This window comes from Crotalus tigris, unplaced genomic scaffold, assembly GCF_016545835.1.
Source record: "Crotalus tigris isolate CLP2741 ecotype Arizona unplaced genomic scaffold, ASM1654583v1 scf7180000019454.47142, whole genome shotgun sequence".
Taxonomy (NCBI): Eukaryota; Metazoa; Chordata; class Lepidosauria; order Squamata; family Viperidae; genus Crotalus; species Crotalus tigris.
The window spans coordinates 1-16484 of NW_024097545.1; the positions used below are offsets into that span (position 1 = coordinate 1).

At 48.6% G+C, this 16484-nt stretch overlaps 1 protein-coding gene across 1 annotated transcript; it reads left to right on the forward strand.

Annotated features, from left to right (window-relative positions):
• Positions 1–782: 782 nt before the first annotated feature.
• On the forward strand, positions 783–15516 carry LOC120316635 (casein kinase II subunit alpha-like). Its single transcript, XM_039362421.1, has 8 exons — positions 783–861; positions 1946–2029; positions 3754–3864; positions 4987–5088; positions 7413–7513; positions 9596–9744; positions 12519–12605; positions 14163–15516. The coding sequence occupies exons 1-8, from the start codon at positions 844–846 to the stop codon at positions 14276–14278; spliced, it is 768 nt and encodes a 255-aa protein (XP_039218355.1). The 5' UTR covers positions 783–843; the 3' UTR covers positions 14279–15516.
• The last annotated feature ends 968 nt before the right edge of the window (positions 15517–16484 follow it).

A 16484-nucleotide genomic window follows, 5' to 3' on the forward strand; every position in this document is an offset into this window, starting at 1 on the left:
GTGGGCAGGCAGGGTGGTGGATGGGGTGGCAGAGCAGTGGCAGAGCATCGGGGTGGAGCAGGGGCGAGGCCAGTTTTTGGGCACTCGGTCGTTAAAAGTTTTTCTATCACTGATATATACAGTACAGGTTGTCCTCATATTAATGACCATTTATTTAACGGCCGTTCCAAGCTGGGGCGGGGCTGAAAAAAGTGGCTTATAATCCTTCCTTGCAGCATCCTGGCGGTTATGTTTGGATCCTTGGCAAGCCAGCATTTATTTGCAACGGTTGCAACGTCCCAGGGTCGCGTGATCCCCCCCTCTGTGACTTTCCCAGGTCAAGGGAGGAAGCTGGGACCCTGTGATTCCCTTAACCACCGTGTTCTGCTTAACAACGGTGGAAAAAAAAAAGAACGTAAAGTCAGGCAGAAGTCAGTAGCTTTTATCAAGGCAGAAGACATTGCTGTGGACGCCCAGTTCCCACTGTAAGAAATTGGGTTTGTGTGGGGGGTCAATTATATGTGCAATGCAGCCCCCCCCTCTGAAGACAGTCCTGCTACAGGGATCTGGCACAGGAAAATGTTAAATTAGGACAGTGTTTCCCAAACTTGACAATTTTAAGGCATGTGGACTTCAACTCCCAGAATTCCACAGCCAGCAATGCTGTGAATTAGGACGATAACCAGTTCAGGAAATGTGTATTTTTAAGCCGCCTAGAAGTGGATCCACACACTGAGATTGTGCCTAATTTCCTTGTTGGGTGACAAATGGGAAGGTTGATGCTGGATTCCTCTTTGACCGTGTTGTGTTAATTCCCCACAGCAATTATATCAGACGTTAACAGACTACGACATTCGGTTCTACATGTATGAAATCTTGAAGGTGAGTTGACTTTTGTTAAGTGCGTTTGAGGTGGTCCAGAAATAGCATTTGAGAAATAGAGGTCAGCCATTTTGGGGCTTGATAAGGTCTTTCTTCTTTCCCTGAGGAGTTAAGACAGACCAAGGATAGATGAATCAGATCTCTTGATTCAGATGTGTCCCTTTCTCTTTCCTCTCCTCTCCTTTCCTTCTTCTCCATTTTCCCTCCCTCCCTCCCTCCCTCCCTCCCTCCCTTCCTTCCTTCCTTCCTTCCTTCCTTCCTTCCTTCCTTTCTTTTTTTCTTTTTTATTTCTTTCTTTCTCTCTCCCCCCTCTCTTTCTTTCTTTCTTTCTTTCTTTCTTTCTTTCTTTCTTTCTTTCTTTCTTTCCTACTTCCCTCCATCTTTCTTTTCCTTTCCTTTCCCTTCCTTTCCCTTTTTCTCTATTTTCTTCCCTTCCTCATTATTTAATAGCATTGTAACCAATAGAACCTCAGAGTAGTAAGATTGGTTTCTCTTCAGAGTTGCCACTGCTTTATAATCTCACCTCTCCACCTTGAATAAATTGCTTAAGGAAATGTTTCTCAACCTGGGCAACCTTAAAGACAGGTGGACTTCAAACTCCCAGAATTCCCCTTGCTGGCTGAGGAATTCTGGGAGTTGAAGTCCACCAGTCCTAAAAGGGCCAAGTTTGAAGTCCACTGGTTTAGGACTACATACCTATATTACATTCTTTATGAGGGAAAAAAAAAGCAGAAATCCTACCCTTGTTCTACATTTAGTGATAATTACCTCTCTTCCAGCTGCAGAGCCACAAAGCAGCCAACAAAAATCTGAACTAGGCCTCTATCTACTCTTTTTCCAGAATGTTCCTTCAAGATTTCCTCAAAATACTCATACTTGCCTTATATATTCTATAGAACAGGGGTCTTCAAACCTGGCCCTTTTATGGCTTGTGGACTTCAGCTTCCAGAATTCCTCAGCCAGGCACGCCTGGCTGAGGAATTCTGGGAGTTGAAGTCCACAAGCCATAAAAGGGCCAGGTTTGAAGACCCCTGGTATATATGAACCCCTCTTTCTGATCTTGGGGTATCTTTCACTTCTGCAGGCCCTGGATTATTGCCACAGTATGGGGATCATGCACAGAGACGTCAAACCTCACAACGTCATGATTGACCACGAGCATCGAAAGGTGAGGAATGGTGGACAGTGAGGGTTCACGCTCTTTCTCCTCACTGTACTTCAGTGGGCTGCCGAGGCTTGCCCCCTTACCTTGTGGCCTAGGTCAGGGGTATGCCACCTTGGCTCTTTTGTGACTCGTGGGCTTCAACTCCCAGAATTCCCGAGCCAGCCATGCTGAGGGGAAAGGGAGAGGTTTCCAAGCTGAGCCATGCTGGCTCAGGAATTCTGGGAGTTGAAGTCCACCAGTCATAAAAGAGCCAAGGTTGCCAACCCCTGGCCTAGGTCTTGCTAAAAAAACCGATTAGGAAAAAAGAGAAATTTGGTATACAGGCAGTCTTTGTCTCACAACAGTTCACTTAGTGACCGTTCAAAGTTACAGCGGTACTGAAAAAAGCTACTGAGGACCGTTTTTCACACAACTGTTGCAGCATCTTGATCGTGTGATCGAAATTCAGCCGCATGGCAACTGACTCACATTTATGACGGCCGCATATGTGTGTGTGTGTCACGTGACTCTCCTTTTGCGCCTTTCTGACAAGAAAAGTCAGTGGGGAAGTCAGATTCACTTAACAACCGTGGTCCTAACTTAATAAACCCAATGATTCACTTAACAACCGGGGCACGAAAAGTCGTAAAATGGGGCAAACTCACTTAGCAATGTAGATTTGGGGCTCAATTGTGACCGTAACTTGAGGACTACTTATATTCAATCAGCACAATGGGACTATGGCCTATTGTGAGCATCCTCTGGCTTGGACAGATAATACAAAACAAAATAATTTACTCTTATACTCTCTTTAATTTCTTTAGTACGGGTGGTCCTTAAGTTATGTGACCATTCAACTTACAACAGCACTGGGAAAAGTGACGTAGGACCTTTTTTTTCACACTTAACGACCGCTGGAGCATCCCCATGGTCACATGATCAAAATTCAAACTCTTGGCAAATGGTTCATATTTATGACGGTTGCCACGTCCCAGGGGTCACATGATCCCCTTTTGCGGTCTTCCAGACAAGCAAAGTCAATGGGGGAAGCCTGATTCGCTTAACAGCCATGTGACTCACTTAACAACTGCAGGGATTTGCTTAGTGGTGGCAAGAAAGGTTGTCAAAAGAGATAAAATTCATTTAGCAACGTGTCTCGCTTAGCAACGGAAATTTGGGGCCTCAGTTGCGATTGCAAGTTGAGGACTGGCTGTAATTCAGTGGTACTTTTAAACCAGGGGTCTTCAACCTTGGCCCTTTGATGACTTGTGGACTTCAGCTCCCAGAATTCCTCAGCCAGGCGTGCCTGGCTGAGGAATTCTGGGAGTTGAAGTCCACAAGTCATCAAAGGGTCAAGTTTGAAGACCCCTGTTTTAAACTACCGTATATGCCGGCGTATAAGGCGACTTCCACAAGCGTTCAAATCGGCGCCAAAGACGGGGGTCGTCTTATACGCCGAGTCGTCTTATACGCCGGAAATACTGGTAGTTTCCAGCGTATAAGATGACGTTCTAGGAATGCGACTCAGCGACAAAGACGGGGGTCGTCTTATACGCCGGGTCACCTTGTACCCTGGCATATACGGTATGGCTGTTTCATTTCTGAGCTGTGTCTAATAATTGTGGATTTCTACAGCTTTTTTTTTCTTTTAATTTCTTTTGTTACCCATTCCATCAGGGGATCTGCAAAGTGTTGCCAACCAAGGTAAAAAAAATCACCTCCCACCTTAATTTTTCTTCTTTTTTTAGCTGAGGCTAATAGACTGGGGTTTGGCTGAATTCTATCATCCGGGTCAGGAATATAACGTCCGAGTGGCTTCCAGATACTTCAAAGGCCCGGAACTCCTTGTAGACTATCAGGTAATTGCGCTTTTGATGTGGAAATGACCACACACCTGGGAAAAAAGGACGGCCGAAACCAGCCATTGGGCTGCCCCAGTAGAGCCTAGGATGAAAAAAGAAAGCAAAATGAAATGAAAAAAATAAAAATGTTATTTAGAGCCAGTTTGGTCTAGTGGTTAAGGCACCCGGCTAGAAAGCAGGAGACAGTCCCACCTTAGGCAGGAAAGCCAGTTGGGTGACTTTGGGCCAGTCACCAGGAGACGTTGAGTTCTAGTCCTGTAGGCAGGAAGAAATGGGTGTCTGGGCCAATCGCCAGGAGGCTGGGAGCTCTAGTCCCGCCTTAGGCATGAAAGTCAGCTAAATGACTTTGGGCCAATCGCCAGGAGGCTGGGAGTTCTAGTCCCGCCTTAGGCATGAATGCTGGCTGAGTGACTTTGGGCCAATCACCAGGAGACGGAGAGTTCTAGTCCCGCCTTAGGCATAAAACCTGGCTGGTGACTTTGGGCCAGTCACCAGGAGACAGTGAATTCTAATTCCACCTTGGGCAGGAAAGCCAGTTGAGTGACTTTGGGCCAATCACCAAGAGACTGTGAGTTCTAGTCCTGCCATAGGTAGGAAAGCAACTGGGTAACTTTGGGCCAATCCCCAGGAGACTGCGAGTTCTAGTCTCGCCTTAGGCATGAAAGCCGGCTGGGTGACTTTGGACCAATCACCAGTAGACTGCGAGTTATAGTCTCACCTTAGGTATAAAAGCAACTGGGTGGCTTTGGGCCAATCAACAGGAGATGGTGAGTTCTAGTTCTGCTTAGCCCCCCAGTTCCTTCCTCTTGGCCCAACCCAGCTCACGGGGGTTGTAGGGAAAGGAGGAGGAGGAGGAGACGTTGGAAATGTTTCACTTAGCCACCAAAATTTGGGGCTCCATGATGTCCATATGTAGAGGACTACCTATGGATCGGTAGGATGGAAATTATGGGAGGTTTTCTTCCTACCTGCTGAATGCAGACTGTGCAAATTCCCCATGAGAGAACGCAGTCTATCCTTGTTGGGTCTTTTCCTTGTCGATCTGCAAGCGAGCCAGGCTGATGGACTTCTTCTTTCTTCTTCTTTCCCCTCTCCCTTCCTCCCCCCCTCCCTTTACAGATGTACGACTACAGTCTGGACATGTGGAGTTTGGGGTGCATGCTCGCCAGCATGATCTTTCGAAAGGAGCCCTTTTTCCACGGTCACGACAATTACGATCAGGTGAGTGCATGGGTAGCAAAACCTCCCGGCCTGCACCTTCGGCATGAGGTCGGCCTTGTCCAGGGGTAGGTAGACAGGTAGTTCTCCAGCACTGGAGATGGAGAATCCACCAATGGGTTTCTCCCGGCCTATACTTTCGACATGAGGTCAGCCTTGTCCAGGGGTAGGTAGACAGGAAGATTTGCAGTAGTGGCGAATATCTGTAGGATGAAGGTGAAGTTTCGTTCTCGGAACTTGTGGGTTGGTTTCCAAACATTTTGTCACCAGACTGGGTAACATCTTCAGTGTTGGGGGATGTTAGTATTGGTGTTCTTCCGTTTGTGAGAACTTCAGGGGTGGGTGTGACAAGTGAGGGTCTTGTGATGGGTCAGGGGCGAGAGGCTGGTGATGGGTCTCCTGATGGGGACCCACACCGACCCCAAGCAGCACCAGTTTGATTGGGGCGACACAAAAACCATTGGCCACGCCACCACCTGAGTTCATTGAAGCCTGGCACTGCATAAGCAGTTCCATTAACAGACACATTGTCAGAGCATGCACAGTCTTGTTGCGCTGAGGTAACCCAGGAGTAAATACAGTAAACAGTGGTTTGTATTAAATGGTGGTTTATATTACACTATCTACAATATACGCTAGGAACAAAATACACGTGGTAAGACAGCACACTCGCAACATACAGCAATTACAGCAGGAAACGGACGAGAGAGAACACAGCAGCAAAAGCCTTCCCTTTTATACTCAGGCTCTTAAAGGGACACAGACCCTGCTCAGTTATTCTTACCATTGCATCATCTACCTTACATTGCATCATTACATAAGCTGCTTAGCTATGAAATTATCCTGACACACATCGACCTACAACCAGCCTATGAACCCCTCAGAATCCAAATCACACAGCCCACCAGAGACAGCAGTGGCCCATAATCATCCCGCATTATCTCCCCTCCACCAGCAGTTCACCTCCCAAGGACCATGATCTGATGTAAACCCCCCCCCCCATCGCAAGAGCCATCACCAGCCTCTCACTGGTGACTCACACCTGACCCATCACAAGACCCTCACTCGACACACCCAGCCCCGAAGCCCTCTAAACAGAAGAGCACTGACACACACACACCCCTTAAACCCCTCTGAAGATGTTACCTAGCCTGGTAACGAAATGTTCGGAAACCAATCCGCAAGCTCAGAGAACGAACTTTCACCCTCAAGACAGGTAGATGCCCTGATAGACACATGGGACATCCTCCCACTGGGGCTGCATCGCACCTGTTGTGATTCCGTGCCAGCCTGTGATCCGTGTAGTTAAGGCCTGGGGAATCGGAGGAGGAGGAGGGGCCTGGAGAGCCATCAAACTAATGAAGAGGCTGGTCCCTCCACTCATGATCAAGCTGAGAGCCAGCTGTGCTGGGACTGGGAGGAAGCACAGCTGGAAGACCTCAGAGACGCTGGTAAAGGTAGACAGGTCACATGAGTAGAACAAAGGGAGGCAATGGGGCGACTCCAGGGAAAGAGGAGAAAGCAGTGAGAAACAAAGCCTTGGGGGTTGCGTAACAAAAAGGGAATGTGTGGGCAGGGCTGGTTGCTGGAGGCAATTGTTTGCAAAGAACTTCAGTGTCACGAGATGAATCATTGCAGTTAAGTTAGTAAAACAGTTGTTAAGTGAATCATTGCAGTTGTTAACTTAGTAATGGTTATTAAGTGAATCACTGCAGTTAAGTTAGTAAGTTGTTAAGTGAATCACTATAGTTAAGTTAGTGACAGTTGTTAAGTGAATCACTGCAGTTAAGATAGTAACCCGGTTGTTAAGTGAATCACTGCAGTCGTTAAGGTAGTAAAATGGTTAAGTGAATCACTGCAGTTAAGTTAGTAACATGGTTAAGTGAATCACTGCGGTTGTTAAGTTAGTAACACGGTTAAGTGAATCACTGCACTCGTTAAGGTACTAACACGGTTGTTAAGTGAATCACTGCACTCGTTAAGGTAGTAACACGGTTAAATGAATCAGTGCAGTTAAGGTAGTAACACGGTTGTTAAGTGAATCTGGCTTCCCTATTGGCTTGTCACAAGGTCACAAAAGGGAATCACATGACCGTGGGACACTGCGACCATCGTAAATATGAGCCAGTAGCCAAGCGGCTGAATTTTGATCATGTGATCATGGAGATGCCGCAGTGGTCGTAAGTGTGGGGAAACAGTCATAAGTCACTTTTTTCAATGCCACTGGAGCCTCAAACGATCACGAAACAAATGGTTAAGTCAAGGATTATCTGTATTTTTTTTTAATCATTACACCCCACCCTCTGTCTCCCATTGTCTGTTTGCAGTTGGTGAGAATAGCCAAAGTATTGGGAACAGAAGACCTTTACGACTACATTGACAAATACAACATTGAGCTCGACCCCCGTTTCAACGACATCCTGGGCAGGTAGGATGGAAGGGATCAAGAGCCAGATATGGAGGGCAGCCCACATTCCACAAATGGTGTTCATCTGTGTGTGTATGTGTGTGTGTGTGTGTGTTTGAGGAAGGGAGAGGAATGGAAAATAAAGGAAGTCCAGTTGCTGTAGGACACGGGTCGGCAACCCACAGCTCCAGAGCCGCATGTGGCTCTTTCAGCCTTCTCCTGTGGCTCCCGGTCATTTGCAGAGAGAGACAGAGAGAGGCACTTGCGCTCCCCCCCCTCTCTCTGTGTGTGTGTGTAAAAAAGAGGGTGGCCTCATGCTGTTCACTGACAAGCTTATTGGGCGGGGCTCCTGCCTTTGCTGTGTCTCAGCAGAAAGCAGCATCTCTCTCTCTCTCTCTCTCTCTCTCTCTCTCTCTCTCTCTCTCTCTCTCTCTCTCTCTCACACACACACACACACACACACACACACACACGGGGGGGGAGGGAAGAGGACTGGCATACCAAGGGCAGGAGAGAGCCAGCCCAATAAGAATGTATGTCAGCTTGTTGGAGAACAGCCAGCATCAGGCCAGCTGGTAAGCAGAAGATCGCAGAGAGGGGGAAAAAGAGGGGGGAGGAAGAGAAAGGAGGGGGGGGGAGAGAGAGAACTCATGCACAGCAGCCTCTGTTTCTTTTGAATTAAATTCTTCACTCAAGCCCCCTCCCAGTGTTTTCTCTGGGAAATGAGTCCAAGTGGCTCTTTGAGTGTTTAAAGTTGCCGACCCCTGCTGTAGGGTTGTAGGAGATAACCCGGCTGAGCCCAGGGGAGGGGGCTATCAAAACACGTCATCAGCCACGAGTCCCTGCACTCCCACAAGAGATCTTGTTCCCGCTCATTTCTCTTGTCCATTAGTAGCTCAGATTCTTGTAGGAAACTTAAGCTTGCAATAAATCATTAGACTTATCCTGATTTGGCTGGCAGGTGAGAGTTGCCTTTTGGGAAATTATATGAAAGAGCAGGTTTTGCCAACCAGCCTGGGGGACGCTAGGGGGGATACAGAGGTCATCAGGTGGCCGGTTTGATTGGTGTGTGTGTGTGTGTGTGTGTGTGTGTGTGTGTGTGTGTGTATTTTTGTAAGCTTCCCCAGAATGACCTTGAGTGATACCAATAAAGGAGAATATTTGCAACTGAGGGTTGAAATGAGGAGGGGTCCTTGCCTTGCTTGTTTTCTTGCAGACATTTCATAACCCAAATTGGGAACAACATCAATGTTAGAAGGGAGTGGGATTTGTGGAGAAGAAAGGAGGAGAAAGAGGAGGAGGAGGACTCTCCTTGGTGCTCTCTGAGCTTGATGATTTTCTTGCAGACGTTTCATTACCAAACTAGATAACATCATCGGTGCCAGAAGGAAATGGGGGTTTGCTCTCACTCCCTTCTAGCACTGATGATGTTACCTAGTTAGTCATGAAACGGCTCCCCCTCCTCTTCCCCTCCACAAACCTTACTCCCTTCTAGCACTGATGAGAAAACAAGCTCAGAGAGAACCAAGGACCCTTCAGTCCTCTCTCCTTCCTCCTCTTCCTCCTCCTCTTCCTCTCTCCATAAACCCCACTCCCTTATAACACTGATGGTGTTCCCTGGTTGGGTAATGAAACATCTGCAAGAAAACAAGCAAGCTCAGAGAGCATCAAGGACCCCTCAGTCCTCCTCTCTCCTTCCTCCTCCTCCTCCTCCTCCTCTCTCCATAAACCCCACTCCCTTCTAGCACTGATGACGTTCCCTACTCAGGTCATGAAATGTCTTCCAAAAAACAAACAAGCTCAGAGAGCACCAAGGACCCCTCAGTCCTCCTCTCTCTCCCTCCTCCTCCTCCTCCTCCTCCTCCTCCTCCTCCTCCTCCTCTCTATAAACCCCACTCCCTTCTAGCACTGATGACGTTCCCTAGTCAGGTCATGAAACGTCTGCAAGAAAACCAGCAAGCTCAGAGAGCCCCAAGGGACCCCCTAACCTTGAATTGGGGAGCCCTAGACATTTTCTTAAAAGCAGTTTAGAACAACCTGACGCAGCTGCCAGGGACAGGTCAAAGGCCGCCGCCCTGATTGCGCTTCTTCCCTGTCCCGCAGGCACTCGCGGAAGCGATGGGAACGTTTCGTCCACAGTGAGAATCAGCACTTGGTCAGCCCTGAAGCCTTAGATTTCCTGGACAAATTGCTGCGATACGATCACCAGTCCCGACTGACGGCGAGAGAAGCCATGGAGCATCCTTACTTCTGTGAGTCCGGCTTTCGAGAAGCCTGGTCAAGCGTCCCTTTGCCGGACAAAACACCTGGCGGGAAATGATGACTTGATCTGCTTTTCGGAGTAACCCTGGAGAACAGGGTCCTAGATGCTGCACTAACCGACTTAATTAGTTCTTCAGAGTGACAGGGTTGCGTCCTTTTCTGACGACAAGTTGATGTTGGCCAAGTACTGCCAAATACGGAATCAGACCTGGAGTTGATAGCTGAGATAAGGAAAAAAAAAATAAAGCTTTGTATAAGGACAGCGTTGTTAGAGCTGGGCCCCTTTAAGATGGGTGGACTTCATCTCTCAGAATTCCCCAGCCAGCTAATGCTGGCTGGGGGATTCTGGGAGTTAAAAGTCCACCCATCTTACAGTTGCTGAGCTGGCATTCTGAGAGTTGAAGTCCAGCCATCTTAATATTGCTGAGCTGGCCAAGGAATTCTGGGAATTGAAGTCCAGCCATCTTAATATTGCCAAGCTGGCTGGGGAATTCTGGGAGTTGAAGTCCAGCCATCTTAATATTGCCGAGCTGGCCAAGGCATTCTGGGAGTTCAGCCATCTTAATATTGCCGAGCTGGCTGAGGAATTCTGGGAGTTGAAGTCCAGCCATCTTAATATTGCCAAGCTGGCTGAGGCATTCTGGGAGTTGAAGTCCAGCCATCTTAATATTGCCAAGGTTGGGAGACATAAGAATTTAGGGCCTTCTAAATGTGCTAGACTGCAGGATCAGATTTAATGTCGATGGGCTGGATAAGGATGTTGGCTTTTGTAGTCCCACTTTGGAGGGTTCTGGAAAACTGCACTAAACACAGGTAGTCCTTGACTTACAACAGTTCGTTTGGTGGCCTTTCGAAGTTACAACGGCACTGGAAAAAGTGACTTGGGACCGTTTTCCACACTTACGACCCCTAGGGTCACGTGATCAAAATCCAGATGCTGGGCAGCTGGTTCATCTTGATGACTGCTGCTGTGTCCCAAGCTCACGCGATCCCCTTTTGCGCCTTTCTGACAGGCGGGATCGATGGGGGAAGCCAGATTTGGTAACTTGGGATACTGAACTTAACCAACTGCCGTAATTCGCTTAACAACTGGGGCAAGAAAGGTTGTAAAATGGTGCAAAACTCATTGAACAAAGGCTTCACTTAACGACAGAAATTTGGGGCTCCCTTGTGGCCGTATGCCGAGGACTGCCTATAGATCTTTAATCCGTGTGCCTGCTGTTGCTGACTAAGCAGGTGGAATGTCTTTCCCGTTTACCCAGGCCATACATGCACACCCAGTCTTAGGGCTTTTGCAACTGAGGGAAGGTGAGATAATGGAAGTCGAAAAGCTGCTTTTCCTCTGAAGACATTTCACTTCTCATCCCAGAAGCTTCTTCAGGTTCTGACTGGATGGTAAGGAATGGAAGGATTTATACTCCTTGCAGACAGCTGGTCATTTGTCTTCGTTTAGAGGGTCATTGAGGCCACTTGGAGGTTAATCTATTTATCTGTGTCCTCAGGGTCGCTTGAGTAGTGCAAATGGGCGTGGAACCTTCTTGGCTGCAGGATGTTTTCTGCCCAAGAAGGCTCCACACCAGGGGGTCTTCAGACTTCGCCCGTTTATGACTTGTGGACTCAGTTGAGGAATTCTGGGAGTTGAAGTCCACAAGTCATAAACGGGCCAAGTTTGAAGACCCCTGCTCCATACCCATTTGTACTATTCAGGTGACCCTGAGGACACAGGTGAACTTCCAAGTGGCCTCAACAACTCTCGAAAGGAAGGCAAATGACCAACTGTCTGCAAGGGGTATAAACCATTCCGCCACCATCCAGCCAGAGCTGAAGAAGCTTCTTGGATGAGAAGCAAAACATCTTCAAAGGAGAAAAATGAGAAGGTCCAGTTGCCTCCTGAAAAAGCACCTTAGGGACAACCAGGACCGGGATGACTGAGATTCTCCATAAACAGTAAGACTTGGAAGCTACTCCCTCTAACGGGGATGTTTGTTTGTGCAAACAGATTGTCAGAGCATGCACAGTCTTATTGCGCGAGATAACCCAGGAGTAAACACTGTAAACAGTGGTCATATTAAATAGTGGTTTATCTTACACTATCTACAATATTATAAATCGGGAACAATATACATACATGTGCTAATACAGCAGGATCCAACACACCAGTCACAGCAGGAAATGGGAGAAAATGCATCAGCAGAGCTTTCCCCTTTATACAAAGGCTGTTAAAGAGACACAGACCCTGCTGAGTCATTATCATTACATCATACATCTCCCATTACATAAGCTGGCTAGCTGTTCAATTATTACCTTGACACAGATCAGTTCTTGACTTAACGACGGGTTACTTAGCAAGTGTTCAAAGTTCCGATGGAACTATTTTGGGCTTCCAAAGTTTTGACAGTCAGCCCCCCATCCCCCTCTGGTCACGTGACCAAATTTCGGGCATTTATCAACTCTTGACATGTTGACGTCCGTTTGCAGCACCCTACATTTAGGCGATTACGTTTTACGACCGTTTTTGTGAAAAAAAAACCATGTCCTTCCCATTTCTGGCAAAACGGCAGCCAAGGGAACCATGGATTCGCTTAATGACTATGGCATTTGCTTTAACGACCGCCAGAACAACAACAACAACAACAAAAGACCACGACTGTCAGGGCCGACAAGCATAGCGAGCAGACACCGTGGCGGTCATCGTATGTTTTTCCTTCCCGTGGCTCCGAGTAGTTCATGCAAGGGCTCATCGTCTTCTTCCTTGTCTTTCCAGACCCGATCGTGAAGGACCAGGCTCGGATGAACTCAGCCAGCCTGCCAGGGAGCAGCACGCCTGTGAGCAGTGCTGGGATGCTGTCAGGTGGGTCCGTCCGGGGTGCTGGAATAGGAAACGGGGCTGCTTCTCCCATAAGCCATTCTGTTCCGCTGCTTGGATTCCCTGATGGGGCAAGACACTGCATATAAACAACCCCAACTCCTTTCTAGTGCTGATGATGTTACCTAGTTGGGTCATGAAGCGTCTGCAAGGAAACCACCAAGCTCAGAGGACACCAAGGACCCAACATTCCTCCTCCTCCTCCTCCTCCTCCTCCCTTCTAATACTGATGATGTTGCCTGGTTGGGTCATGAAATATCTGCAAGAAAACAACCAAGCTCAGAGAGCACCAGGGACCTCACAGTCCTCCTCCTCCTCTCCACAAACTGCACTGACTCCCTTCTAGCATTGATGATGTTACCTAGTTAGGTCATGAAATGACTGTCAGAAAACAGCCAGCTCAGAGATCAATATGGACCCCACAGTCCTCCTCTCCACAAACTGCACTGACTCCCTTCTAGCATTGATGATGTTACCTAGTTAGGTCATGAAATGACTGCCAGAAAACAGCCAGCTCAGAGATCAGTATGGACCCCACAGTCCTCCTCCTCCTCTCCCTCTCCACAAACTGCACTGACTCCCTTCTAGCATTGATGATGTTACCTAGTCAGGTCATGAAACATCTGCAAGAAAGCAGCCAGCTCAGAGATCAATATCAATGAGCTGAGGTGGCGCAGCAGTTAGAGTGCAGTACTGCAGGCCACTTTAGCTGACTGTGTTCAGCAGGTCAGCGGTTCAAATCTCACCGGCTCAAGGTTGACTCAGCCTTCCATCCTTTCGGGGTAGGTAAAATGAGGACCCAGATTGTTGGGGGCAATGTAAATATATATATATATACATTGCTTACTGGTGTACACTGCTTAGAGAGTGCTTGCACTTAAAGAGGAATATAAGTCTCATAAATAAATAAATAAATATGGACCCCACAGTCCTCCTCCTCCTCCTCCTCCTCCTCCCTCAGCTAGTGTTCCCAAGAAAGCAGAACTCTTGAAACTGGCAGGAACTTTTATTGGGAGACAGTGAAAGCAGCAAAACAAAGCATGAGCTAAAGAATTCCCGGGTAAATCGTTAACAATAAAACTTCCCTTCACAAACCCATCACCACCCAGAGTCCAACTGTCCGGTTCATTTCCAGCCAACCCACAGGTGCGAAGTTGTTATGGGAACCGGAGCTGATAAGGGACGGTTCCCAGGCGTTGCATCAGTTTTCACAACGTAGCGGAGATGATAAGGCAGATGCCCCCCTGGCACATTCTTCCCCCCTCTTCACACCCAAAGGGGTACATCTTAGAACACAGTTAGGGATACATCATAGTTAAGAGACAACATCTGTGACCCCCCCTCCCAGCAGAGCAAAATCCCCCCCCCCAGAATGGCAGACCCCCAAAAATAAGCATTGAAGGGGTTCCTGACACCCTCCTCCCTGTAAACCCCACTCCCTTCTAGCGCTGATGTTACCTAGTTGGGTCTTATTTTGGGGGGGGGGCAAAATTACTCTCTCTGGGTCCCTAATTTTCTCCTTTTCTTCCCCTTCCCCCGCAGGGATTTCTTCAGTGGCGACGTCTTCCCCCCTCGGACCTCTTGCCGGCTCCCCAGTGATTGCCGCGGCCAACCCATTGGGCATGCCGGTACCTGCTGCCGCAGGGGCTCAGCAATAAAAGAATCCCCGTCTCCCAGATGCCGGACTGAAGCCACCATTAGGGCTGAGGGTCCTCCTCCATCCGCCCCCCCCACCACAGTCACTTGTAGCCGACGTTTGGGGGGGGGGCGGTAAGAGAGAGACAGGAGGAGCCTTGGCTGAACCGTTGCTTGTGGATTGATCGTCCTTCCGTCACGTCATCCATATGTATATCTCTCTCTTTCCCTGGATATATATAGATATGGATGGATCTTCTCATGCCGAATTCTCCCCCCCCCCACAGCCCGCCTGCCTTTTTTTTTTTACTTGAACTTTTTGTAACTCAAGAGGAACCCCTTGGCCAAAATCCACCCGGCGAGCGTTCCACGGACTGTGTCTCGTCTGTCCTGCTCACCGTCGCCAAGTCCTCGAAAGACTCGCAAAGCGAGCACGCCGGTTCTTCCTGATCTTGGTTTCTCTTGTCCTGACGACTCAACTGTTGTCCCCAAACATCCCACCCCTTCCCCAACGCAGGGGAAACGTGTCGCTATCACAACCCTCCTACCCCTGTTGAATTCCGGCCTCGGGAAGCCAGCAAGAGGGGGACGCCGGGCTTCTGGAAGGCCACGTCAGCATCTTCTGCAGCGGCGCAGAACGAACCCGGTTGCGGGGAAAAAAAGTCACAACGGTCAGATTCCTATTGGGTTGTCTTCTCAACGTAAAGCCTCCAGCCCTCGCCATTCCCGATCCGTATCTTCTTCAAAAGATATCCGGCCCCATTGCAAAAGCTCTCCCTGTAACGCCTTCTGGAATCCTGGAACATAATTTTTCACCTGTTTTTCCTTTCTTTTGTTTTTGTTTTTTTAAAAAAAAACATCTCAAACTTCGAACAGGTTAGATCTTGGGAAACAATGAGCTGAGGTGGGACACTCGCTTGTCCAGCTCACCTGCCCTCCTCTTTTTTTCCCCCTCTCCATGTGCCATATGGCGAGAAAGATCGCTGTGTGTGCCTGCGTGTTACTTCATGGGAGCTGGTGGGAGAGTTGCAAGCTGTCTGTGACTTCCCTCCCCCCCCCAAAAGGGTGTGAAAAAACACAAAAACAGACCAACGGCGTCCTGGCGGAGGACCGTGTCCTCCCTTTTGGGGCTGTGTGTCTTGTCGACAACACGCCCCACCGAAGACTCCGTGTGTAAAATGGGTCTCGCTCTTCCTAGGCTGAAATACCCGACCTCGGAATTCCTGGCTGTAAATAAACTATTTTTTGTTTTGTTTTTTAATTTATCAAAGGTTAGGTTTAAAGTTGGCCTGTGCGCAGAGGCTCTCCCTCGGCCAGTATCCAATGTTCGACATGACGCACAGCCTCTTAACCCCGGGATTGGGGCTTCGGACCCGGAGGTAGGGCTGTGGCTGTGTATGACCCCGAGATTTCCCAATTCTTCTTTCGGCACCTTGCCGGGATTCGCTGGCCGTCACCCTGCTCAGAAGCCTTACAAGGAGCATATTCACAAGCCAAAATGTCACTGGATTTTGAGTTTTGGGGGGACCCTGTGTTTTCCTTCTGTCGCACTGAGATGTCGGGGTGGCAGCAGTAAAGGGCAGAATAGAAGACCTCTCTCTCCCCCCTCTTTCCAAATCTCCAGGGTCCATAGCTGGAACAGCCCATCCTATAGGATATCACCGTTGGGACACTGTTAGGAGAGGCCTGTTAATTGCCTTGGGGATGAGGTTTTCGCGGGTGTTTGTATGTAGGTCTTTGGTTATTCGGGTTTTCTCCCGCGTCAAATTGGAAGTGTCTTGGTGACGTTTCGACGAAGTCCCATTTGTCATCTTCAGGCTGGTGTTTTCGGCTTCTTGCTTCTAGAAGCATGAAGCCGAAAACACCAGCCTGAAGAAGACGAATGGGACTTCGTTGAGGCATTTTTGTGTTCGTCGGGGGCAGGATGAGACCCCGGGTGCCGGAGCATCAAACGATAGCACGGGACCCTGGATTCTCTCTCCTTCGCTGATGAGAAAAGACTTCCAGATGGGCGCCGGCCAGATTTCCCCGCGGTGGATACCGTGGTGCCTGTGAGAAACTGGGAAAGGCAGCATAGGCGCGCCTAGATTTGAACTAGGACAGCTCCTCCGGGGACTTGGCCCTTTTGCTTTCTTGTTTTGATCTTTGAATTTCGCAAGAAGGGATTCATCTTGGGCTTCCCAGGAGTCGAGGGTGCTGGGTGCGAGGCGATAAGGATTTGGAGGATCA

Excerpts from the sequence above, each read along its gene's own strand:
- LOC120316635 (XM_039362421.1), top strand. Across the intron at positions 5,089-7,412 it reads GTCACGACAATTACGATCAG|TTGGTGAGAATAGCCAAAGT; the intron begins GTGAGTGCATGG and ends GTCTGTTTGCAG. Across the intron at positions 7,514-9,595 it reads TTCAACGACATCCTGGGCAG|GCACTCGCGGAAGCGATGGG; the intron begins GTAGGATGGAAG and ends CCTGTCCCGCAG.